This window comes from Scyliorhinus canicula, chromosome 27, assembly GCF_902713615.1.
Source record: "Scyliorhinus canicula chromosome 27, sScyCan1.1, whole genome shotgun sequence".
Taxonomy (NCBI): domain Eukaryota; kingdom Metazoa; phylum Chordata; class Chondrichthyes; order Carcharhiniformes; family Scyliorhinidae; genus Scyliorhinus; species Scyliorhinus canicula.
In genome coordinates this window covers 17,800,745-17,825,071 of record NC_052172.1, presented here as the reverse complement: position 1 = coordinate 17,825,071, position 24,327 = coordinate 17,800,745, and the positions used below count along the sequence as shown (strand labels likewise).

General features: G+C 54.6%; 1 protein-coding gene across 1 annotated transcript; it reads left to right on the top strand.

Moving 5' to 3' along the window:
• Nucleotides 1-24,327, top strand: znf296 (zinc finger protein 296). The gene is made up of 3 exons (XM_038785951.1): nt 1-300; nt 13,503-14,410; nt 20,826-24,327. The coding sequence occupies exons 1-3, from the start codon at nt 39-41 to the stop codon at nt 21,642-21,644; spliced, it is 1,989 nt and encodes a 662-aa protein (XP_038641879.1). The 5' UTR covers nt 1-38; the 3' UTR covers nt 21,645-24,327.

Sequence of the window (24,327 nt, the reverse complement as noted above, 5' to 3'; positions counted from 1 at the left end):
ACACAGAGTTGGATGAGGCTTCGGGCCAGAAGGTAACCATGGCATCGCAGCCCGGCCTACGGAACCACGACCTCCTGACCTGTGGGCAGTGTGGCCGCAATTTCCTGCTCAGCAACATCCTGGGCTTCATCGAGCACAAGAGGAGCCGATGCCAGCGGCCGGCCCGCCTCCGAGACCCGCGCGGGGGTCCGCACTCACCGCTCACGGCCCGGCAGCCAGCTGCGGACCCTGTGGCGACCAGCGACGAGGGCCGAGTGGCGAGAATCTCGGAGATCAGAGCGGAGGAGAATCCGGCAGGAGGCAAGTGACATTTTTTTCTTAAACTAAATTAACATGAAGCTGTGTCTTCCGTTGGTTTTTGATTGAATTGCACGCGGTTTGTGTGACAGTGGTCGTTGGCACACTTTCCTCTGAATCACATGGTACCAGGTTCAAGGCTCACCCGAGCGCAAAAATCAAAGCTGACAGTCCAGGGCCGTACTGAGGGAGTGCTGCACTGTCAGAGGGTCAGTACTGAGGGAGTGCCGCACTGTCAGAGGGTCAGTACTGAGGGAGTGCCGCACTGTCAGAGGGTCAGTACTGAGGGAGCGCTGCACTGTCAGAGGGTCAGTACTGAGGGAGTGCCGCACTGTCAGAGGGTCAGTACTGAGGGAGTGCTGCACTGTCAGAGGGTCAGTACTGAGGGAGTGCTGCACTGTCAGAGGGTCAGTACTAAGGTAGTGCTGCACTGTCAGAGGGTCAGTACTGAGGGAGTGCTGCACTGTCAGAGGGTCAGTACTGAGGGAATGCTGCACTGTCAGAGGGTCGGTACTGTGGGAGTGCTGCACTGTCACAAGGTCAGTACTGTGGGAGTGCTGCACTGTCAGAGGGTCAGTACTGAGGGAGCGCCGCACTGTCAGAGGGTCAGTACTGAGGGAGTGCTGCACCGTCAGAGGGTTAGTACTGAGGGAGTGCTGCACCGTCAGAGGGTCAGTACTGAGGGAATGCCGCACTGTCAGAGAGTCAGTACTGAGGGAGTGCTGCACTGTCAGAGGGTCAGTACTGAGGGAGTGCTGCACTGTCAGAGGGTCAGTAGTCAGGGAGTGCCGCACTGTCAGAGGGCCAGTACTGAGGGAGTGCCGCACTGTCAGAGGGTCAGTACTGAGGGAGTGGCAGCATGGTGGCGCAGTGGGTTAGCCCTGCTACCTCACGGCGCCGAGGTCCCAGGTTCGATCCCGGCTCTGGGTCACTGTCCGTGTGGAGTTTGCACATTCTCCCCGTGTTTGCGTGGGTTCCGCCCCCACAGCCCAAAAGATGTGTAGGCTAGGTGGATTGGCCACACTAAATTGCCCCTTAATTAGAAAAAAATGAATTGGGTACTCTAAACTAATTAAAATAAAATTAAGTACTGAGGGAGTGCTGCACTGTCAGAGGGTCGGTACTGTGGGAGTGCTGCACTGTCACAAGGTCAGTACTGAGGGAGCGCTGCACTGTCAGAGGGTCAGTACTGAGGGTGCGCCGCACTGTCAGAGGGTCAGTACTGAGGGAGTGCTGCACCGTCAGAGGGTCAGGACTGAGGGAGTGCTGCACTGTCAGAGGGTCAGTACTGAGGGAGTGCTGCACTGTCACAAGGTCAGTACTGTGGGAGTGCTGCACTGTCTGAGGGTCAGTACTGAGGGAGTGCCGCACTGTCCGAGGGTCAGTACTGAGAGAGTGCTGCACTGTCAGAGGGTCAGTACTGAGGGAGTGCCGCACTGTCAGAGGGTCAGTACTGAGGGAGTGCTGCACTGTCCGAGGGTCAGTACTGAGGGAGTGCCGCACTGTCCGAGCTTCCATTTTCCAGATTAGAGGTTGAACCAGCGGTAGGAGTGAGCCACTCTCTTGAATTGCTGCAGTCCCTGTGGTGTAGGTACACCCACAGTGCTGTTAGGGAGGGAGTTCCAGGGTGTTGCCCCAGCGACAGTGAAGGAACGGCCGATATATTTCCAAGTCGGGATGGTGAGTGACCCGGAGGTGGAGCCTCCAGGTGGTGGGTTTCCCAGTATCTGCTGCCCTTGTCCCTCTAGATGGTGGAGGTCCCGGGTTTGGAAGGTGCTGCCTGTGGTGCCTTGGTGAGTTGCTGCAGTGCATCTTGTAGATGGTACACGGCTGCCGCTGTGCGTCGGAGGGAGTGAATGTTTGTGGAAGGGGGGAGCCAATCAAGCGGGGCTGCTTTGTCCTGGATGGTGTCGAGCTTCTTGAGTGTTGTCGGAGCTGCACTCATCCAGGCAAGTGGAGAGTCCATCACACTCCTGACTTGTGCCTTGTAGATGGTGGACAGGCTTTGGGGGAGTCAGGAGGTGAGTTGCTCACCACAGGATTCCCAGCCTCTGACCTGCTCTGGTAGCCACAGTATTTATATGGCTGGGTCCAGTTCAGTTTCTGATCAATGGTAACCCCCCAGGATGTTGACGTTTGTGACATTTCTATTGCCTGCACAACTCCTACGGGTGGCTTCAGCAGGTCAGTGAGTCTTAACAGATCCGGAAAATCCTATATACTCGGGAAGGGAAGGCGGCCTGGTTAATCTCAGTTCCCCATTAACAACAACAACGTGCATTTATATAGAGCCTTGAGCTCCCGAGGAGCTTCACAGGAGTAACACTCGGCACCGAGTTGCCCAAGGAGACGTCAGGATGGTGATCGAAAGCTGGGTTGAAGCGACAGGTTTTAAAGGGAGTGTGGGAGGGGGGTTGTGGGAGGGAGGGGGGTTGGAGGTGGGGGGCAGGCGGAAGGCACGGCCCCCCAATGGTGGAGCGGTTAAAATCAGGAGATGTGCAAGAGGCCGGAATTGAGGAACTCCGAGGTCTTGGGGAGTGTGGTAAGGCAGGAGGAAATTACAGAGGTAGTTGGCAGGCGGGGGGGGAAGGCCATTGCTGGGATTTGGAAAGAAAGTTGAGGATGTTAAAGATGTTATAATCGAGACGTTGCTTAACCAGCGTTGGTCAGTGAGCACGGGGGGTGGTGGTTGAGAAGGGAAAACGGACATGGTGCGAGTCAGAAACAGGGATAGCAGAGTTTTGCTCTTGTCAAAGTAGTGTATGCAGCAGCATCGATGGAGGCCATTCAACCCATCCTTGCCTCTGATGGCTCTTTTGAAAGAGCTACCCACTCAACCCCATTTGCCTACACGTTAGGGTAGCATTGCTGCCTCTGAGCCGGCGGCTCCGGGTTCGAGTCCCACGCCCAGGACGCGACGGCCCAAGGAAGGTGCCTTCGTAACGCGGCCAAACGGGTTGTGTGTGTCAACCTGCCAAATCGGCAATGGCTGCCGGCCAGAGCACGTCACTGTCCGCAGCTCCGGAATACAACGAGCAGGTAAAAGTAGGTGTTGCCACACAAACTCCAACACCCCGGGTGAAGTCTTAGCGCACCCACACTGCCGACTCTTTCCCCACAGCCCTGCAAACGTTTCCAGTTCCCCTTTGAAAGTTACGATTGAATCTGCTTCCACTGCACTCGAAGCACTGTGTTCCAGATGGCGAGGATCCACTGCCCGTTGTGTGAGGGGATGCTTCCTGATATGTCCCCTTCAATGGCCTGGCTCTAACATTAAAATGATATCCCCTTGTTCAGGACTCCTCCCCCCCCCCCCCCCCCCCCCAACCAGAAGAAATCGTTTTTTTTTTATTTAGAGTACGCAAATCATTTTCCCAATTAAGGGGCAATTTAGCCTGGCCAATCCCACCTGCCCTGCACATCTTTGGGTTGTGGGGGCGAAACCCACGCAGACACGGGGAGAATGTGCAAACTCCACACGGACAGTGACCCAGGGCCGGGATCGAACCTGGAACTTCGGCGCCATGAGGCAGCAGGGCTAACCCACTGCGCCCACCGAGCTGCCCCTGAGGAAATCGTTTTTGTCTCTCTCTCTCTCTCTCTCCCCTATCCATACCACGTAGCTGACACCCCTGTTGTTGATTATTCATCACTTAGGCCCAATGATACAGGCCAACCATCTAACGTCAGGACCCTCTCTGGCCCGATCACTATCTCCCGGGGTCCTTCTCTTACATTGACCCCAATGAGCAGATTCCGAGACGGGGTGGGGGGGGGTGTCTTGGTGCCTCGGTTGCTAAAGTCATGGCCACCGATTGGTGGGGGGGGGGGGTTGTGCAAGAACCCGGAATTGGACACGGGACACGTGACTGTGGAGCCACGTGGCTCGCTTGCGACCTGATCTGATCCCCTCCACCCTAGCCCCGGACACACCCATGCTTCTTCATAACCTTCTGCCATTGCACAGTGATCAGAGGCAGGAAACGTGGCCAGCACGTTCCCCCCCCTGCCACCCTACCCCAACAAACCTGGACACGTGTTGGGAGATGCCCCCCCCCCCGGAGACCCTGGGGACTGTTTCCCCACCCCCACCCCCCCACCTCCACACACACATGCACACAAATCCGCGCACACACACGCGTCCCGTGCACCACACCGGACGCTCACGGGGCTGTCTCGTGCACGGTTGATTGGCCCCCGCTCTTTGTCTGCTCAGGAACAAACAAAACAAACCACAGTGTGTAGCTTTAAAAAAAAAAGTCCCTTTGGCTTGAAGGAGGAAGTGAATATTCAAATCTTGCATGTGCAGCTTGATGAGCTTCTGCTTTTCTGGAGTTGGCCGACCCATTAACCCTACATTGGGCTCTGTGGCCACTTCTCCAGGAGGAGGGACGGGATTGCCATGGTTACGGGCCCTGGGGTCCGCCAGTGACAGGGTTAGGGTGGGTGGGGGAGAAATGAAAGGGGAGAGGGAGAGGAATTAGAATCACCGGAATGAAAAATGGAAGGGCAAGAATTCCTGGTGTTCCTTTGCCTCCTTTCTCTGAAGGGCCTCAGAACCCCAGCCTCTGAAGGCCTCAGAACCCCAGCCTCTGAAGGCCTCAGAACCCCAGCCTCTGAAGGCCTCAGAACCCCAGCCTCTGAAGGGCCAAAGAACCCCAGCCTCTGAAGGGCCTCAGAACCCCAGCCTCTGAAGGGCCTCAGAACCCCAGCCTCTGAAGGGCCTCAGAACCCCAGCCTCTGAAGGGCCTCAGAACCCCAGCCTCTGAAGGGCCTCAGAACCCCAGCCTCTGAAGGGCCTCAGAACCCCAGCCTCTGAAGGGCCTCAGAACCCCAGCCTCTGAAGGGCCTCAGAACCCCAGCCTCTGAAGGGCCTCAGAACCCCAGCCTCTGAAGGGCCTCAGATTCCCAGCCTCTGAAGGGCCTCAGATTCCCAGCCTCTGAAGGGCCTCAGAACCCCAGCCTCTGAAGGGCCTCAGAACCCCAGCCTCTGAAGGGCCTCAGAGCCCCAGCCTCTGAAGGGCCTCAGAGCCCCAGCCTCTGAAGGGCCTCAGAACCCCAGCCTCTGAAGGGCCTCAGAACCCCAGCCTCTGAAGGGCCTCAGAACCCCAGCCTCTGAAGGGCCTCAGAACCCCAGCCTCTGAAGGGCCTCAGAACCCCAGCCTCTGAAGGGCCCAGGAGAGGCTCGACAGCAGAATGCCCAGCGCCGGTTAATAGTTGCGGCTGCCTCTCACCTGTGCCACAGACCTGCACAAACCAGTATTTGGCAGCCACGCCCTTAACCTTAGGGCTCCTGGAGTGGAGCCAGGACAGTCAGACAGATAATCTAAACATGTTTATTCGAGGAGGCAGCCGGTTGAGCGAGGGCATTGTGTTGGTGCCTGCCACGCCAGCACAGGGCAGGACTCTACGTGCCTATCTCTTTCTCCCAAGCTGCAAGGCCACCTCCCACATGCTGTTCCTCGCCATGTTTTTAAAATAAAAATCAAGATTTGTTTCTCTGTCTCTTTGACAAGGCCCGTGGGATCCCTCACCTTACCACTGGTAGTCTTAGGGACGGTGCCAATCTCTGAGTCACAAGGTTGTGGGTTGGGGCCTGGGCTCTAGGCCCGATACTCCCAGTGCCGGCACTGAAGGAGTGTTACACTGTTGGGGGCGCCGTCTTTTTGGGTGAGGCATTAAACCTAGCAGGCGAGTTCCACCCCCCCCCCCCCCCCCCCCCCCCCAACCCCACCCCAGATGACGTCAGTCCAACATTTACCCTTTAAACAAGCACATCAATCCCTCAAAAAAAACACAGATTATAAAAAGATACGTAGAACATACAGTGCAGAAGGAGGCCATTCGGCCCATCGAGTCTGCACCTACCCACTTTAAGCCCTCACTTCCACCCTATCCCCGTAATCTAATAACCCCTCCTAACCTTTTTGGACACTAAGGACAATTTATCACGGCCATTCCACCTAACCTGCACATCTTTGAACTGTGGGAGGAAACCGGAGCACCCGGAGGAAACCCACGCAGACACGGGGAGAACGTGCAGACTCCACGCAGACAGTGACCCAAGCCGGGAATCGAACCTGGGACCCTGGCACTGTGAAGCCACAGTGCTATCCACTTGTGCTACCGTGCTGCCGATTATATTCCTTTGTTGTTGTGGGAGCTTGCTGTGCACAATTGTCTGCCTCGTTTCCTGCGTGGCGGCAGCGACGGCACTTCATAAAAGCGCTTTGAGGAATCTTGAGGTTGTGAAAGGTGCCTTTCCCCTTTTAACTTAAGTTTCCTTTCTCCCCTTGCTCCCCGTTCTCTCTCTCTTGTGATTGGCACCTGCGCTGACCATTTACCTGACCCTGAGGGATTTCTGGACAGGGTGGTTGTGGAAGCAACAGTTTCTCCCCGCTGTCCAAAGATGTGCAGGTTGGGAGGAGTGGCCCATGTTAAATGGCCCCCTATAGTGTCCAAAGGTTAGATGGGGTTGCGGGGATAGGGTGGGGGATTGGGCCTAGGCAGAGTGCTCTTTTGGAGGGTGGGTGCGGACATGATGGGCTGAATGGCCTCCTTGTGCACTCTAGGCATTCTATGTTCTACGTTATAGCATGGACTCGATAGGCCGAATGGCCTCCTGTGCCATATTGAGTGTATGAATAAGGGTTCAGGCACAGGTCTGTGAGCTACGGACGTTTCTGCTCGAACTGACTCTTTAAATGCCCCAGCTTTGTGTAAACATCTGAGTCAGGAGGTCTGTGGGGCCAGGTGCGCAGACAATGGGCAGAATGGCCTTCTCCTGCGCTGTAACCATCCCGTGATTCTGTTAGACTCGGGCACAGCTGACCAGGCCTGACTTCAGCACTGAGGCTGTGCCCCCTGGGCAGAACTGCTGTCTTTCGGATGACCCAGGGCCCACCTGCCCTCCGAACGAGGAGGGGGGGAGAGTTCTCGCCAGTGTCCTGGCCAATATTCCTCCCTCCATGATCATCAGACAAAAGAAAAACGGATTATCCAGTTATTGCCTGATGTGGGATCTTGCTGTTCGATTGAATTTCCCACATTGCGACAGTGCGAACAGTTCAGAGAGGCCTTCATTGACTGTAAAGCGCTCTGGGATATCCAGTAGTTGCAAAAGGCGCTATATGAATGCAAGTCTTTTCTTCTTCCAGTTAAAAAAATAGAGGTCCCATCCATAGCCACGTGGATTGGGCAGCGGCCTCCATAGGCCGCTGAGCCATGCAGGCTATAACAATACTTTCTTCAACCCTCACATCTGTGCTGATCTCGCCCAGTTATCGGGAATCAAAAACAGGTCAAGCAAGGTGGTTACGTTTTGCCGCAAAGTTTGGGCCTCCCGCCATGGCTCCGAATCTCCTGGTCAGGAATGACCACTGTGTGGGGGGTATGGGCTGGAGGCCCTGGATTGTGCCCAGCTCCTCAGAATGTTGAATCCGGCCCATCCGAAAGAGGGGGGGGGGGGGGGAAATGTCTTTGCTCTGCATTTCATTGCCGTCTTGTATTACACGCCATGGTGGGTTGCCCCTGGTTACCGGCCTAGCTGTAATCTCTCCCGACACAGGCCTGGAGCAACTCCACAGTGCACTCTGAAGCACTCAGTCAAGCTTTTGTTAATTTGCATATTAACATATGTCTCCGAATCCCTGAGGTGTTGTCTGTTCATTAATATTCTTCCCTGCTCCGAATCCCGGGACATTTCCCTGTGGAGTCCCCTGTTCATCTTTCAAATTTACATTCATGGGTGTGGGACTGGGGGTGGGGGAAAGGGGAGGGGGGGGGGGGCGTCGGGGAGGTGGTTGGCGGGGGCGGGGGGGGGGGGGGGGGCAGCGGTGAAGAGAGAGAATTTGCATTTTTTAATTAGTCTGGATAATTATTTGCTGAATATTCATTCGAGCGACTGCCTCCGGAATCATCTCATCCAGGACTCGGAGAAAATATCCTTACTCCTGGAAGCCCTCGGCGCATCACGGGATGAGTGAGCTGCACCTGTGTCGGGTCCGGTGAGACTGGCTGTGGAGAAAAAAAACAAAGGGAACATGATTAACCCTCCCAACCGTGAGAGGGTATTTTTCTTTGTTGACGGGGCAGAGTACCAAGTACTGTGGGCCTCCCGCATCCAAGCTTGACAAAGTCCACACAACCCAACTCTCCGCAACCAAACTGACCACCCCCCTGCCCCACCCCCACTCTCCCCGCCATGCGACAGCTCACTCGAGGGCCTTCAGGAAACCAGAACCCTGGTTGGCCGTTTCTGTTGTCCCTTCTCCACCCTTGGCCCTGTTGTTCCCTTCATCCCAGCTGATGTTTTCGACAAGAGATTCAGACCGCACCTTTCGCAACCGTTGGATGTCCCAACGCGCCCTCCAGCCCTTTGGAGTACTTTATATATTTTTTTGAAGTGTAGGACTTGTGATGTAGAAAGGGCAGCAGCCGATTTACACACATCAAAGTCCCACGAGCTGAGGGCGGCGCAGTGGTTAGTGGTCATGGCGCCGAGGTCCCAGGTTCGATCCCGGCTCCGGGTCACTGTCCGTGTGGAGTTTGCACATTCTCCCCGTGTTTGCCTGGGTTTTGCCCCCACATCCCAAAGATGTGCAGGGTAAATTGGCCCTTAATTGTAAAAAAATTGAATACGCTAAATATATAACAAAAAAAAATCCTACGAGCAGCACTACGACAATGACCCGCAGATGATCTGTTTTTTTTTGTGTGTGCGACGGTGGCTGAGGGATAAACATATTGTGTCACAGGCACTGGGGAGGGCTACTCTCCTGGGGGCAGAAAGCCACAAGATCCTTTACACGCCCAGCTGAGCCAGCAGACAGGGTCTCTGTTTAACATCCCACCTGGGGGGGGGGGTACACGGCGCCTCCCAACAATGCATCGCTCCCTTGACACTGCGCTAGGAGTGTCAGCCTCGATTTCTGCACACAGCCTCTGAACTGTGGGCTCGAACCCACAGCCCCCTAGCCCGGAGGCACCTACATCTGTACTTCTGAAGTGTAGTGACTATCGTAAAGAAGGAAATTTAGCAGCTCGTTCACGCACCATAAACACCCACAAAGGGCGGGGTGAGTATAAGACCATCAGACATAGGAGCAGAATTAGGCCACTCGGCCCATCGAGTCTGCACCGCCATTCAATCATAGCTAATATTTTTCTCATCCCCATTCCCCTGCCTTCTCCCCATAACCCCTGATCCCCTTATTAATCAAGAACCTATCGATCTCTGTCTTAAAGACACTCAAGTGATTTGGCCTCCACAGCCTTCTGCGGCAAAGAGATTCACCACCCTCTGGCTGAAGAAATTCCTCATCTCTGTTTTAAAGGATCGTCCCTTTTAGCCTGAGATTGTGTCCTCTGGTTGTAGCTTTTCCTACAATTGGAAACATCCTCTCCACGTCCACTCTATCCAGGCCTCGCAGTGTCCTGTATGTTTCAATAAGATCCCCCCCTCATCCTTCTAAACTTCACAGAGTACAGATCCAGAGTCCTCATATGGCATGCTTGCCTTCATTGGCCGGGGCATTGAGTATAAAAATTGGCATGTCATGTTGCAGCTGTATAGAACCATAGTTAGACCACACTTGAGAGTATAGTGTTCAATCCTGGTCGGCACATTGGGGCAGCACGGTGGCGCCGTGGGTTAGCCCTGCTGCCTCAGGGCGCCGGTTCGATCCCGGCTCTGGGACACTGTCCGTATGGAGTTTGCACAATCTCCCCGCGCACACCACCCCCCCCCCCCCCACATGATGAGCAGGCTAGGTGGATTGGCCATGCTAAATTGCCCCTTCATTGGAAAAATGAATTGGGTACTCTAAATTTATGATAAAAAAATAAAACAATTCTGGTCGCCACACTACCAGAAGGATGCGGAGGCTTTAGAGAGGGTGCAGAAGAGATTTGCCGCCTGGTATGGGGGGCATTAGCTATGAGGAGCGGTTGAATAAACTCGGTTTGTTCTCACTGGAACGACGGAGGTTGAGGGGGTGACCTATAAGACCATAAGACATAGGAGCGGAAGTAAGGCCATTCGGCCCATCGAGTCCACTCCACCATTCAATCATGGTTGATTTCAATTTCATTTACCCGCTCTCTCCTCATAGCCCTTAATTCCTCGAGAAATCAAGAATTTATCAATTTCTGTCTTAAAGACACTCAATGTCCCGGCCTCCACCGCCCTCTGTGGCAATGAATGTCTTGTGACCTGATAAGAGGTCTACAAAATTATGAGGGGCATAGACAGAGTGGATCGTCAGAGGGTTTTTCCCAGGGTAGAGGGGTCAATTACTAGGGGGCATAGGTTTAAGGTGCGAGGGATCAAGGTTTAGAGGAGATGTACGAGGCAAGTCTTTTACACAGAGGGTAGTGGGTGCCTGGAACTCGCTGCCGGAGGAGGTGGTGGAAGCAGGGACGATAGTGACATTTAAGGGGCATCTTGACAAATATATGAATAGGATGGGAATAGAGGGATACGGACCCCGGAAGTGCAGAAGATTTTAGTTTAGACGGGCAGCATGGTCGGCACAGGCTTGGAGGGCCGAAGGGCCTGTTCCTGTGCTGTACTTTTCTTTGTTCTCAACCGTTCCTCATCCAACAAGCTCTTAATTCCAGGGATCATTCTTGTGAACCTCCTCTGGACCCTTTCCAAGGCCAGCACATCTTTCCTTAGATATTCATGGACGTTGGTTGGACGGGCGCTGGTGGGGTGCGTTGGAAGGAGGGAGAGATTTTGATTATGATGTGCAAAATTAAGAAGGGTTTTATTTAGTACAGCAGGTCGGAGCTGGGAGAGTCAGTAATGTGGGGGCACAGATTTAACCTCATTGCCAAATGAAGCAGAGGGAGAAGGGAAAGTTTTTTCTTTTAATGTAATGAGATGTGATCTGGAAGGTGCGGCCTGTAGGGGTAATTGAAGCAGATTCACCGGGAATTTTCAAAAGGGGAAATATGTGAGGGGCAGAAATATGCGGGGCATAAGGAAGAGTGGGAAAATCCTGCTAGAAGTACACAAGGTACTTGTTCGACCACACCTGGAATATTGTGAACAGTTTTGGTCCCCTGAAATATACACCAGCATTGGAGGGAATCCAGAGAACGGTCACTCGGTCGATCCCGGGTAGGGAGGGATTTTCCTACGAGGAGAGGTTGAGTAGGTTGGGTCTGTGCTCATTGGGAGTTTAGGCGAATGAGAGGCGACCTTATTGAGACATATCGGATTCTCAGGGGGTTTGACAGGGTCGATGCTGAGAGGTTGTTTCCCCCTGTGGGAGAGTCTGGGGCCAGAGGGCAGAATCTCAGAGTGAGGGGGTCGCCCCATTTCAGACAGAGACGAGGAGGAATTTCTTCTCTCAGAGGGGAGTGAATCTGTGGAATTCTTTACCGCAGAGAGCTGTAGAGGCCGGGTCGTCAAGTGTGTTCGAGGCTGAGACAGATCAGCGAGGGAATCGAGGGTTGTGGGGATAAGGCAGGAAAATGGAGTTGAGGATTATCACATCAGATCAGTCACGATCTCATTGAATGGTGGAGCAGACTCGATGGGCCGAATGGCCTACTTCTGCTCCTTATGGTCTTTTCTGTCTGCCAGAGGAACGCAGCTTCCCCCTGCCCTTCCCCCATCGCCCCGGGAGTTCCAGACACCAAATACACTCTGCGTGGAAACATTCTGCCCTCAGTCTCGCCATTGGCTTTTTTTTGCCAGTCACCTAAACATTGTCGAGGCCGGATGGACTATTCTTTTTTTAAAAATAAATTTAGACAATACCCAATTATTTTTTCCAATTAAGGGGCAATTTAGCGTGGCCAATCCACCTACCCTGCCCATCTTTAGGTTGTGGGGGTGAGACCCACGCAAACACGGGGAGAATGTGCAAACTCCACACGGACAGTGACCCGGGGCTGGGATTCGAACCCAGGTCCTCAGCGCCGTAGGCAGCAGTGCCAACCACTGTGCCACCGTGCTGCCCTCGGATGGACTATTCTGTGCTGTAACCTCTAACCTGGAATTTAGGATCGAGCTCAGTGGAGCCCATCAGCCACTTCCCTCTCCTGCAAAGATGAACTTTGGGTGGGGGGGGGGGGGCGGGGGCACGTAGCGCAGTGGGTTAGCCCTGCTGCCTCACGGTGCCGAAGTCCCAGGTTCAACCCCGGCTCTGGGTCACTGTCCGTGTGGAGTTTGCACATTCTCCCCGTGTCTGCGTGGGTTTCACCCCCACAACCCAAAGATGTGCTGGGTGGGTGGATTGGCCACGCTAAATTGCCTCTCAATTGGAAAAAATGAATTGGGTGCTCTAAATTTATATTAAAAATTGAACTTTGGGAATCCATAACCAAACATTCGTGATGAGTATGTGAGAGGGAAAAGGTAGCTGTTTCAGCCAGGAAGTGGGCACAGATGTAATATATTAATAGATGTATCAAATATAATTTGATAAACAGCAAACACTAGCAACAAACACACTGACAATTTCAACAACTTGCTTCTCAAACGTAATCAAATCTTTCGGGACCGTACCTAGTCACCTTATCGAATCAAATGTGACGTTGACGGGGAGGCGGGGGGGGGGGGGGGGGGGGGTGCTGTTTGAGCTGGACACAATTATGAGGGACACAGATAGGAAGAAACATTTCCCCTTAGAAGAGGGGTCAATAACCAGGGCCGTAGATGTACGGTAAGGGGCGGGAGATTTTGAGGGGATTTGAGGAAAAACCTTTTCACCCAGAGGGCGGTGGGAGTCTTGAACTCGCTGCCTGAAAGGGCGGTGGAGGCGGGAACCCTCACAGCATTTAAGAAGCGTTTCGATGAGCACTCGGAACATCCCAGCGCATAAGGCTACGGACCGAGTGCTGGGAAATGGGATTGGAATGGATAGGTGTTTGATGGCCGCCGATGGGCCGAAAGGCCTCTTTTTGTGCTGTCAAACTTTATGACTAACGACTAAAATCGGGGCAGGGCCGGGGGTGCACGTGAGGTCACAGTAGAAGGGAGCAGAGAGATCTTTGAGGGTTTGGAAGAGTTTCCAAAGGGGGTGAGACCATGAAGGGATTTGAAAATGGGGATCAGAATTTGAAATTTGAAGAATTGCCTGACCTGGAGGTTGGTGAGTATGGGAACGAGTTAATCTGACCTTTTCTAACTTGTGTCGATGGCTCTGGGCTCAGTTTTATAATAACGGCGATTTCCTTTTTTCCCCCCTCAGATGAGTTGGAACCTGCCTATTACATCTGCACCTCGTGTGAGGAACCCTTCTCCAGTGCGGGTGTCTTGCTGCACCACGCCCAATATACCCACGGCCTCCACATCTACATGGACCTGGATGACTCTGAAAGGGTGGGCATCTCCCCATCGCCCGGCTCCGAGCAGCTGGCTCAACCTTCTGCCGCCCCCACCCTCGAAGGAAGCCCCTTTGAGGGGCCGCATTGCCCCGAGCCCCCGTTTCGAGGCCGCTCCCCCGCCAGCTCCTTGCTGTTCACCCCGTCGCTCCGCTGCCCGCCCGACTACAGCGACAGCGGCTCCGAGGAGGCCAGCAACCCCGCGCCCGCCGCCCGCCGCGCCCCCCCAGCGGAGCAGGCCTTCCCGCTGCAGATGCCGGGCAAGGAGATGGACTTTTCCCGGAGGCTGCGGAAGCTGGCCGGCGGGGTGGGCCCGTCCCCGGCCGGCCGGAGCCAGGCTGCCCGCGCGCCCTTCCTCGCCGGCCCCTCCCCGCCCTCCGCCTGCTCCTCCCGGCCCCACGGGCGCAGCAAGGAGTGCGAGTTTTGCGGCAAGAGCTTCAAGTTTCCCAGCAACCTGGTGGTTCACCGTCGGAGTCACACGGGCGAGAAGCCATATCGGTGCCCATTCTGCGACCACGCCTGCAGCCAGTCCAGCAAGCTCAAGCGCCACATGAAGACCCACCTCAACCACACTGGCATCTTCAATGGCTGGGCGGGCACGCTGCCTGAGGGCACCATCAAGGAGGAAGGCTACCGACACCGCGCCTACCCCGCACTCGACCAGGATAACGGCACCTATGAAGATGTGGATGAACACGTCGGGCCCCAGAGCCGCGGCTATTCCGCTCTAAATGTCGGCGCACTGCTCGCCGGGCAGGATGATCTCGACCTAAAGGTGAGTCACACGAGTTATTTACGCTCCGGCTTCCAGGCGGCCATTCAGTCCATTGTGACTGTGCTAGCCCTTTGAAAGAGGAAGTGACACGATGGTTAGCGATGCCGCCTCACGGCGCCAGGGACCCGGGTTCAATTACTTCCTCAGGTCACTGTCTGTGCGGAGCCTGCACGTTCTCCCCGTGTCTGCGTGGGTTTCCTCCGGGCGCTCCGGTTTCCTCCCACAGTCCAAAGATGTGCAGGTTAGGTGGATTGGCCATGATAAATTGCCCTTAGTGTCCAAAAAGGTTAGGAGGGGTTGCGGATTTAGTCAGGGGAGTTAGCCAGGGTAGGGTGCAATTCGGAGATTGGTGCAGAGCTGATGGGCCGAATGGCCTCCTTCTGCACTGTCGGGGTCCATTGGCTATCATTTATAAACCAGCCCGCTCTCTTCAATTCCTTTTTTTTTTTTTAAATTTAGTGTACCCAATCATTTTTCCAATTAAGGGGCAATTTAGCGTGGCCAATCCACCTAGCTTGCACGTTTTTTGTGTTGTGGGGGCGAAACCCACGCAGACACGGGGAGAATGTGCAAACTCCACACGGACAGTGACCCAGAGCCGGGATCGAACCTGGGACCTCAGCGCCGTGAGGCGGTTGTGCTAACCACTAGGCCACCGTGCTGCCCTTCAATTCCTTTTTTGAAAGTTACATCGAATCTGCTTCCACCGCCCTTTCAGATCACAATAACTCACTGTGTTCAAATAGATTGTCCCATCTACTCTCTGGAATATTTCAAATTATTTCTTGGGACGTGGTTGCCGCTGGCCGGGCCCAGCATTTATTGCCCGTCCCGAATTGCCCCTCGAGAAGGTGGTGGTAATCCGCCTTCTTGAACCGTTACAGTCCCTGTGGTGTACGTACATCCACTGTGCTGCTAGGGAGGGAGTTCCAGGATTTTGCCCCAGCGACAGTGAAGGAACGGCCGATATATTTCCAAGTTCGGGATGGTGCCTGGCTCGGAGGGGACTTTGTGGGAACGTTGGTGTTCCCCATGTGTCTGCTGCCCTTGTCCTTCTAGGTGGCAGAGGTCACGGGGTTGGAAGGCCAGCTGCTAAAGAACGTAAACGGATTGGATGTTTTTTCACAACAATCGCCGAAGATTTGTTTCTAATTCCAGGTTGAGAAAAGAAATTATTCATTGAATTCAACCCCAGCTGCCGTGGTGGGGTTAGAACCTGTGACTAGGGCAGCACGGTAGCATAGTGGTTAGCATAATTGCTTCACAGCTCCACGGTCCCAGGTTCGATTCCCGGCTTGGGTCACTGTCTGTGCGGAGTCTGCACGTCCTCCCCGTGTCTGCGTGGGCTTCCTCCGGGTGCTCCGGTTTCCTCCCACAGTCCAAAGATGTGCCGGTTAGGTGGATTGGCCATGCTAAATTGACCTTGTTGTCCAAAATTGCCTTTAGTGTTGGGTGGGGTTTCTGGGTTATGGGGATAGGGTGGAGGTGTTGACCTTAGGAGGGGTGCTGTTTCCAAGAGCCGGTGCAGACTCGATGGGCCGAATGGCCTCCTTGTGCACTGTAAATTCTATGACTATACCCCCCAGCATCTGGCCTGGGCTTGCAAAATCCTACCGACTGTCCTGGTTTAAGACAATTCACATGTCTTTAACCTGGGATTACCCCTCTTTCTGGATCTGTAAAGACTTAATTACCTGCAAATGCTCGCATTCTTAGCATTGTCTGGCATCTTTGACTTTGTCTATATAAATGTTTCTGGAACATACCTCTCCATTCACCTCGGGAAGGAGCAGTGCTCCGAAAGCCAGTGATTTGAAAGAAACCTGTTGGACTTTAACCTGGTGTTGTCAGACTTCTTACCGGCCTACATGTGACAGCAGTGGGGGTGACTCTTAAATGCCTCTCTGAAATGGCCGAGCGAGACACTCCATTCAAGGGGCAATTAGGGATGGGCAACAAATGCTGGGCCCGGCCCAGCGAGGCCCACATCCCATGAACAAATAAAAAGAATTTCAGCCCCGTGTGTCTGCTCCTGCTCTCCCGACGAGCATTGTGTTCTCCCCGTGCCGTTTTCCTGTACCCCTTGTAGGTCGTGACCCAGCTGCCACTGGAAACTGGGCCTCCTCGTTTACTCTCTATCAAAACCCGTCACGATTTTAAACGCATCCATCAACTCTCCTCTAAACCTTCTGTCGCTCGACGGTGAACGATCCAAGCTTCTCCGCGTTAACTCAAGTCCTTCATCTCTGGCCTAGTAAATCTCCTCGGCATCCTCCCCGGGCCTTGACGTTCTCCCTGAAGCCCAGTGCCCAGCGTCGGAATCATTGGGCGCAACATCTGCTGCTGGGGCCTCGGCCGTGTCTTTGAGAAAATCTTGACCCAACGTCTTAAGATTTGTGTCTCCGTGCCCCCTGTTCGGCTGCGATTGGACCAAAGTTGTGGGAGCTTGCTGTGCACAAATTGCCGTATTTCCTACATTGCACCTGTAAAGTTACGCTGTGTGATCTGAAACTCGCTGCCCGAGAGCGTGGTACTGAAGGCAGATTCCATCATGGATTTTCAAAGGGGGAGGCGGCACGGCGGCGCATTGGTTAGCACTGCTGCCCCACGGCGCCGCAGTCCTAGGTTCAATCCCGGCCCCGGGTCACTGTCCGTGTGGAGTTTGCACATTCTCCCCGTGTCTGCGTGGGTTTCACCCCCAACAACCCAAAGATGTGCAGGGTAGGTGGATTGGCCACGCTAAATTGCCTCTTCATTGGAAAAAAATTAATTGGGTATACTCTTAAAACATTTTTTTTTCAAATAAATGAATTTTCAAAGGGAATTGAAATTTTTTTTGAAGATTTAAAAAGTTGAAAGGAGCGCTGGGGGTGGGGGGGGGGGAAGACGCGCTGAGTTGCACACTCAGAGCGAGCCGGCACGAACAACAATGGGCTGAAAGGCCTCCACCGTGACCATTGCCGTCAAGACAGGAAATCAAACCTCTGTTCCCGATCACTGTCCAGTGACTTGTGTGCACCCCCCCCCCCCAATGTGGGGTGTGGACTGCCTCGAGCTGCTGACCCTTCCTATCTAGGGTCATGCGTAACTTTGATAACGAGACCGCGGCACTGGAACGGCAGTTCCAAAGGTCGAGGGTTCAAGCCCTAATCGCGGCCATCCTGTGCAAGCAGGTTGGCTGAATCTGGGCCTGAGACAGAAGAGGCTGACCACAGACTGGCTGGAGGGTGGGGGGGATGGTGTCCCTCCGTGAAGGGGACCTCCCGACCATGGCCCCTGCCTGGTGGACTAGTTTGTTCAGACCCACCGTACCCGCTTGGCAACTCTGGTTGAATGGACCTGTCCTGGCGACCAGTCATGCTCCTCACGCCATTGGTCCAACCCGACCAGAGACGCCAAGATCCCTCCTTCCCACGGCCAATCAGAATGTGAGCACAGGTTGTTCCTTACCTGATTGGCTGGTTCCTTTGCCGTCAATCATCAAACACCCATTCACTCTGCCTCCACGTTTGATGTTTAACTCTTCCATTTTAATTCCAATTTCTGACCCGTCTCGATATTGATGAGGAAAATTTGAAAGGCAGACCCCCCCCCACCGCCCCCGTGGGAAGGTGCTCTGGGGGCCTGGGTTCCGCCAGGGTACACGCTGGGGTACTAGTTCAGTAAAAAGAAAATCTGCGCTAAAAATAAATTTAGAGTACCCAATTCATTTTTTTCCAATTAAGGGGCAATTTAGCGTGGCCAATCCACCTACCCTGCACATCTTTGGGTTGTGGGGGCGAAACCCACGCAGACACGGGGAGAATGTGCAAACTCCACACGGACAGTGACCCGGGGCCGGGATTGAACCTGGGGCCTCAGCGCCGTGAGGCAGCAGGGCAAGGTCGAATGTTGACCCTGAAACGATTGTCGTAAAAACCCTCGGGTTCGGGGGCACGGTGGTTAGCACTGCTGCCTCACGGCGCCGGGGTCCCAGGTTCGATCCCAGCCCCCGGGTGACCGTCCGTGTGGAGTTTCCACATTCTCCCCGTGTCTGCGGGGGTCTCGCCCTTGACAACCCTAACACCCCCCCCCCAGGTGGCCGAGAATGTCAATGGGGTAAACAGTCCTGACGGATAGGGATGGATGTGCGACCACAGATGGAGTTTTGTCTGTGCCTCCTGGAGAACACATTCCAAAGATATATACTTGAGGAAGCTGAAGGCGATCCATGAATCGCATACACCCAGAAACTATCGGACAGCCCGGCAGGCCGTAAGAAAGAAACCGGCGCAGTGGTGGGCCATCCGGCCCATGGAGCCTGCTCCACCATTCACTAAAACCATGGCGGATCTGATTGTCATTGTCCCAGAGTTTTACAACACAGAAAGGGGTCGTTCGGCCCATCCTGTCTGTGCTGGCCACCAACCGTCTATCCATTCTAATCCAATTTTCCATCACTCGGTCCTTGGCCTTGTGTGCTGGGGCGTTTCAAATGCTCATCAAAATGCTTCTTAAATGTTGTGAAGGTTCCTGCCTCCACCACCCTTTCAGGCAGCGAGTTCCAGATTCCCTCCACCCACTTGGGGGGGGAAAACCCTTTTCCTCAAATCCCCTCGAAATCTCCTGCCCTTGTAACTCCACCTCCCGCCATTCATTTTGACTCCCTTGTCGATCAAGACCTTGGCTTACACAGTATTGAAAATATTTAATGACCCTGTCCCCACTGCTGTCAGACGAAGGGAGTTCCAACCACTCTCTGGGATTAGACATTTCTCTTTGGCTTCCTTATCTTTAAACTGTGCGACCCCCCCCCAGCCGCCCAGAATCGCGGGTGATCTTATGCGGTTCAATAGAATCACACCGAATTCAGTGAGTGTGTTTGTGAGTAGCGGAGGTGCGTTAAATATCTCCGGCTCGTGAGGGGGAAAGACGTTTCTCGAGTCAGAGGGTTGTGAATCTTTGGAATCTCTCCCCCAGGGAGCTGAGCTCGGTTATTCAAGACTTTGCGATGGGGGATTTGAGGGAACCACGGTCGGTGGAGTAGAAATTATCAATCAGTTGAATGGGGGAGCAGGGGCTCGAAGGGCTGAATGGCCCACTCCAGCTCTTTTTACATATGAAATGCGTTGATGACCAAAAGGACCTGGGTGCCCTCACCCATTGGTCATTGAAAGCTGACATCGCGAACCCAGACAGTGCAGTGCAGAAGGAGGCCATTCGGCCCATCAAGTCGGCACCGACCCTCTGAAAGAGCACCCTCCCTCGGCCCACTACCCGCCCTATCCCCGTAACCCCACCTAACCTGCACATCTTTGGACACTAAGGGGCAATTTATCAGGACCAATCCACCTAACCTGCGAATCTTTGGACTGTGGGAGGAAACCGGAGCACCCGGAGGAAACCCACGCACACACTGTGCAGACTCCGCACAGACAGTGACCCGAGGCCGGAATCGAACCCTGGCGCGGTGAGGCTCCACTGTGCCTCGTTGCAGGTGCAGCAAGCAATTAGTGAGGCAAAATGAAATGAAAATCGCTCATTGTCACGAGTAGACTTCAATGAAGTTACTGTGAAAAGCCCCTAGTCGCCACATCCCGGCACCTGTTCGGGGAGGCTGTTACGGGGAAAAATGGTTCGTTAGCCTCCAGCGCTGGGAGATTTGAGCGCAGGGTCGCGCTGCAATTGTATAGGAACCTTGGTGAGGCCGCACCTGGTGTATTGTCTAAGGAAAGATGTACTGGCCTTAGGGGGGGGAGGCTGATTCCTGGGGTGGCGGGATTGCCGTAGGAGGAGAGATTGAGGAGACAGGGCCTGTATTTTAGAAAAACGAAAGGTGACCTCATTGAAACGTATAAAATCCTTACAGGACTCGACAGGGTGGATGGGCGAAGGATGTTTTCCCTCTAGCTGGGGTCTAGAATCCTGGGACACGGTCTCAGATTGGGAATTTGGCCATTTAGGAGCTGAGGTGAGGAGGGATTTCTTCACTCGGAGGCCGGTGAACCTTTTGAATCCTCTGTCCGAGAGGTAGATTCAGTCACTGAGTATGTTCGAAGCAGAGCTCGATGGATTTCTCGATTCCAGTGACAATCAGGGGATACGGGGAGATGTCGGTGAGGTAGAAGGTCAACCAGGATCTTGTTAAACTGTGGAGAAGGCCTGAGGGCCGAATGGCCTACTCCTATCCCATGTTCCAATGACTAGGATACAGAGTTTGGGGGCAGAGTGGCTGGTGTGGGGCATTTAGGGCAGAATGGACCCATTTGGGCCGACAAGGCCTGTTTCTGTGTTGTCAATGTAGTGGAAGACGAGAGGGCCCCCATTCCTGCGGCACGGAGGTTGGGACAGTCGAGTGAGCGGAGTGTGGAGGGACTTGACACCTAACCTTTCGGGTTTGCCATCAATCTCTAATATAAATTGTGTGTTCCAACAGATTAAAGTCTTGAAGGAGGAGCCGGGATCAGGTGAGGACCAGCAGCCAGGGGAGCACAGAGAGCAGTCGGATTGCGAGGGGAATGAGGCCCTGTCTGAATCGGACCACTTCAACGCCGAAGGGGAAGCCGCCGACTTTGCCAATGGTGTGACCGAGCCAGCCATTGCCTCCCCACCACCGCCAGGCCTCACCAATGGCTTTGGCTTCCACTCCAAGCGGCTCCTGGGCCCTCCGCTGGGCCCCAGCCTCCTGCGGACGCCCCTCAAGCCGGCCAAGGCCGAGAAGGACCTCCCAGAGGAGGCCAGCCGGAACTTTTACTCCCGGTGGCTGGCCGACTGCGCGGCCTCCCGCAAGCCGCCGGGCCACCCGTCCGCCGCCGCCCGGGCCTCCCCTTCCTCCGAGAACTCCGGCGAGCACGCCGGCTCCTGCTCCTCCAGCCCGCCCCGCGACGCGTCGGCGGACAGCGGCACGGCCAGCGGGCACAGCACGCCGAAGCGGATGGGCGTCGGGCGGGGCGGGGGGGACGGCCGGCGCCGCAACACCTGCGAGTTCTGCGGCAAGACGTTCCGCAACGCCAGCAACCTGACGGTGCACCGGCGCAGCCACACTGGGGAGAGGCCGTACCGCTGTGAACTCTGCAGCTACGCCTGCACCCAGAGCAGCAAGCTCACCCGCCACATGAAGACGCACATGCAGCCCGGCAAGGAGGTCTTCCGTTGCAACACCTGCAACATCCCCTTCAGCATCTACAGCACCCTGGAGAAGCACATGAAGAAACGCCACAGCGAGCACCTCCAAGAGCCCCAGCTATCCAACTAAGGGGGGCATCACAGCCAGCTTTCTCGGGAGGCTCCGGGGAGGGCGTAGCAGGCCAGAATGGACCCCCCATTGGGTAAAGGGGGTGGGCATTAGGTGGAGGGCGTAGCGAGAAAAATATATTTCAGTGCAGAGGTACGGAGCATAAAATCCAGGATAGACCCATTGGGCCGAATGGCCTGTTCCTGAATTGGTTAAAATCCAATTTGATTCCCCAGACAGAAGTATTTTTCTCCCATTCTCTCTCTCCCGGTGTTTTTTTGGCCTTTTGAATTCCAGCAGGGGGCATTCGGATCTTGAACATAGCAACCGACATGGGGTGGGGGAGTCCCATAGCAACCAAGAGCCAATAATACCTCAAGGCGCTCCGCCGCCCAGTTTCTGTGAGCCCGGGAACGTGTGAATGGATGGGCAAGATAGGGGTGAAGAAGCAAATGAGTGGTGGATAGTGAAAAGAGAGGAGGAGGGGTAAAGGAGAGGAAGAGAGGGTGGGTGGGGGGGTATTGTGTCCACGGTGTCGGTTAGGCCAATGGTCATGCCTGGAGGATGGGGAATCTTCGCCCAAACTCCAAGAGCCTGTGCGAACGTTTGTCCTCTCTTTCACTTTTCCTCGTTGGCGATGAGGAGGGAGGCTTCGGCCCGCCACTTCAAGGAAGTGCCTTAAAGCCGGACACGCCCCGCGCACGGACCCCATAAATTTGCCCCACACTGTGGCATGTGCCGGGGCCAATGGCAAGGCTCCCTCCCCCTCCCTCTACCAGTGTACCCTGGGGGGTTGCACCTCCAATTACTCTTCCCCCTCCCTCATCCACCCCCCCCCCCCCCCAAACTACTCTGCCATTGGGTCCTGGCATCTTCCTCTTCTGACACTCCATCCCCTCCCCCACCCACAACCCCAAAATAAAGGCACATTCGGCAAAGAGCAGGTGTTTTGGAACTGGTTATGACGCACTCCAGTGTAGAATAGCCAAGGCTCGTTGTCAAACCCCGTGCATGGACGACGGACCGTTGGATAGGGTAGCGAAGGGGTGGCCATCTCTCTCCCGGTGATCGCTTGAGCTTGCGGTCTCTTCTTTCAAAGTGACTTTCGTTTAGTGGGAGCCATCGCCAGCCCCTCGCGTACCAGAAGCAAAGCCCCCCCCCCCCCCCCCTGCCTGAGGGCGACATCCCGGGGGCTGGCACCGAGTCTTTCTGCTGTGGTTTGGCTCTGGCCCTCTGCTGCCCCTCCCGGACATCCCCCAGGGTCTCGCTTTCCTGCCCCCCACCCACCCCCGGGGTGGCTGTGGGTGAGTTGAGAGTGACCAGCCGAGGCTTCTCATTTGTGGACAGGGACACCGGTCCAGGCTGTCCCATGGCGAGTGGTATTTATTATACGATGCTCGTATCGCAGTGTAGCCGGAAGGGAACTGGAGGAGGCCATTCAGCCCCTCGAGTCTGTACTGCCATTCATTCAAAACCCGCTGCCCGTGCCCACATTGCAATCAGTGCCCTTGGGATGTACTGAGGTTGTGAAAGGCGCTATATAAATGCAAGTCTTTTGCCTCTACCCCAGTTGCCGCCGTTCGCTCCGTATCGCTCACACAGAAATCCCACAATTTCAGTCCTGGAAGAGCTCCCTCCCGGCATCCTCACGTTGAGGGAGCGAGTTCCAAATCCCCCCCCCCCCAAATTGGAAAGATGTTTCCTGACTTTCTCCAGGAGCAGGCCGGACGTTATTAAGACTGCGCTGCCCCCCCCCCCCCCCCCCCCCCCCGGTGGATTTCCCCTCCCCGTGGATCACAGAAACGATGTTGAGGCGATTGCTGCGACCAGTGGTCCAGCGCACGAGCTGAAACCCGGCACTGACGGCAATTTAACTTTGCCCACTCTTTACCTACCCTGCGAATAGCAACTACTTGCATTTATGTCGCCCCTCTCGAGTAGGAAAGTATCTCGAAAAACTTTGCAGGAGCGTCATCCAACAATCTGCTGCTGAGCGACATGAGGAGGTATTAGGGGGAAGGCTTTATCGAAGAGGTAGAGAGAGAGAGAGAGGTGGAAACGATTAAGGAAGAAATTCCGGAGATTAGGGCTCAGGCATTTAAAAATCTTAATCCATCCAAACCCACGCCCGCAGTCACATTCCCTGGTACACATGCTTTGGCAGGTTTGTGCCATGATGTCCTTGGTTTAGACCATAACGCGAACAGCCTACATTCAGCGGCCCATTCGAGGTGGGGGGGGGGGGGGGGGGGGGGCCATACATGCGTCAGTGAGTGCAACGGCTCAGGGGACCTGAACACATTTCACCTCCTGACGGAGCCGTACCAGACTCCTATGTATTTTTAAAATAGTTGTGTATTTTTTACCTGGTGCGATGGGAGCAAAGCAATTCTTATTTTATTTTATTTTTTTTGTAAGAGATTTCGCGCTGAAAGCAGGTGGGATGGCCCAGGTTCAGGGCAAGGGGGCGTTTTGTATGACCGTTGCCCTTTTTTTTGTATTATTGGCCTGTCTGTGATAACTTGTGTGGGTTCGGGGGTAGGTGTCAAACACAGTTTCTAATTCAGAAAAAAAAAAGCACGAGGTGGGGGGACAAAAAATCCATTTGTTGAATGTTGTATAGTTTAATATTGTGAATGACTGAAAAACTGGGGTCTTCAGGGGGTCGAACATTGCAGTAAAACTGTACGATATTTGCCAGACA

Bases quoted from the DNA above. Each gene is read 5' to 3' on its own strand.
- znf296 (XM_038785951.1), top strand. From the start codon at position 39: ATGGCATCGCAGCCCGGCCTACGGAACCACGACCTCCTGACCTGTGGG. The intron at 301-13,502 runs GCAAGTGACATT...TTCCCCCCTCAG, and splicing joins GGAGGAGAATCCGGCAGGAG to ATGAGTTGGAACCTGCCTAT. The intron at 14,411-20,825 runs GTGAGTCACACG...GTGTTCCAACAG, and splicing joins AGGATGATCTCGACCTAAAG to ATTAAAGTCTTGAAGGAGGA.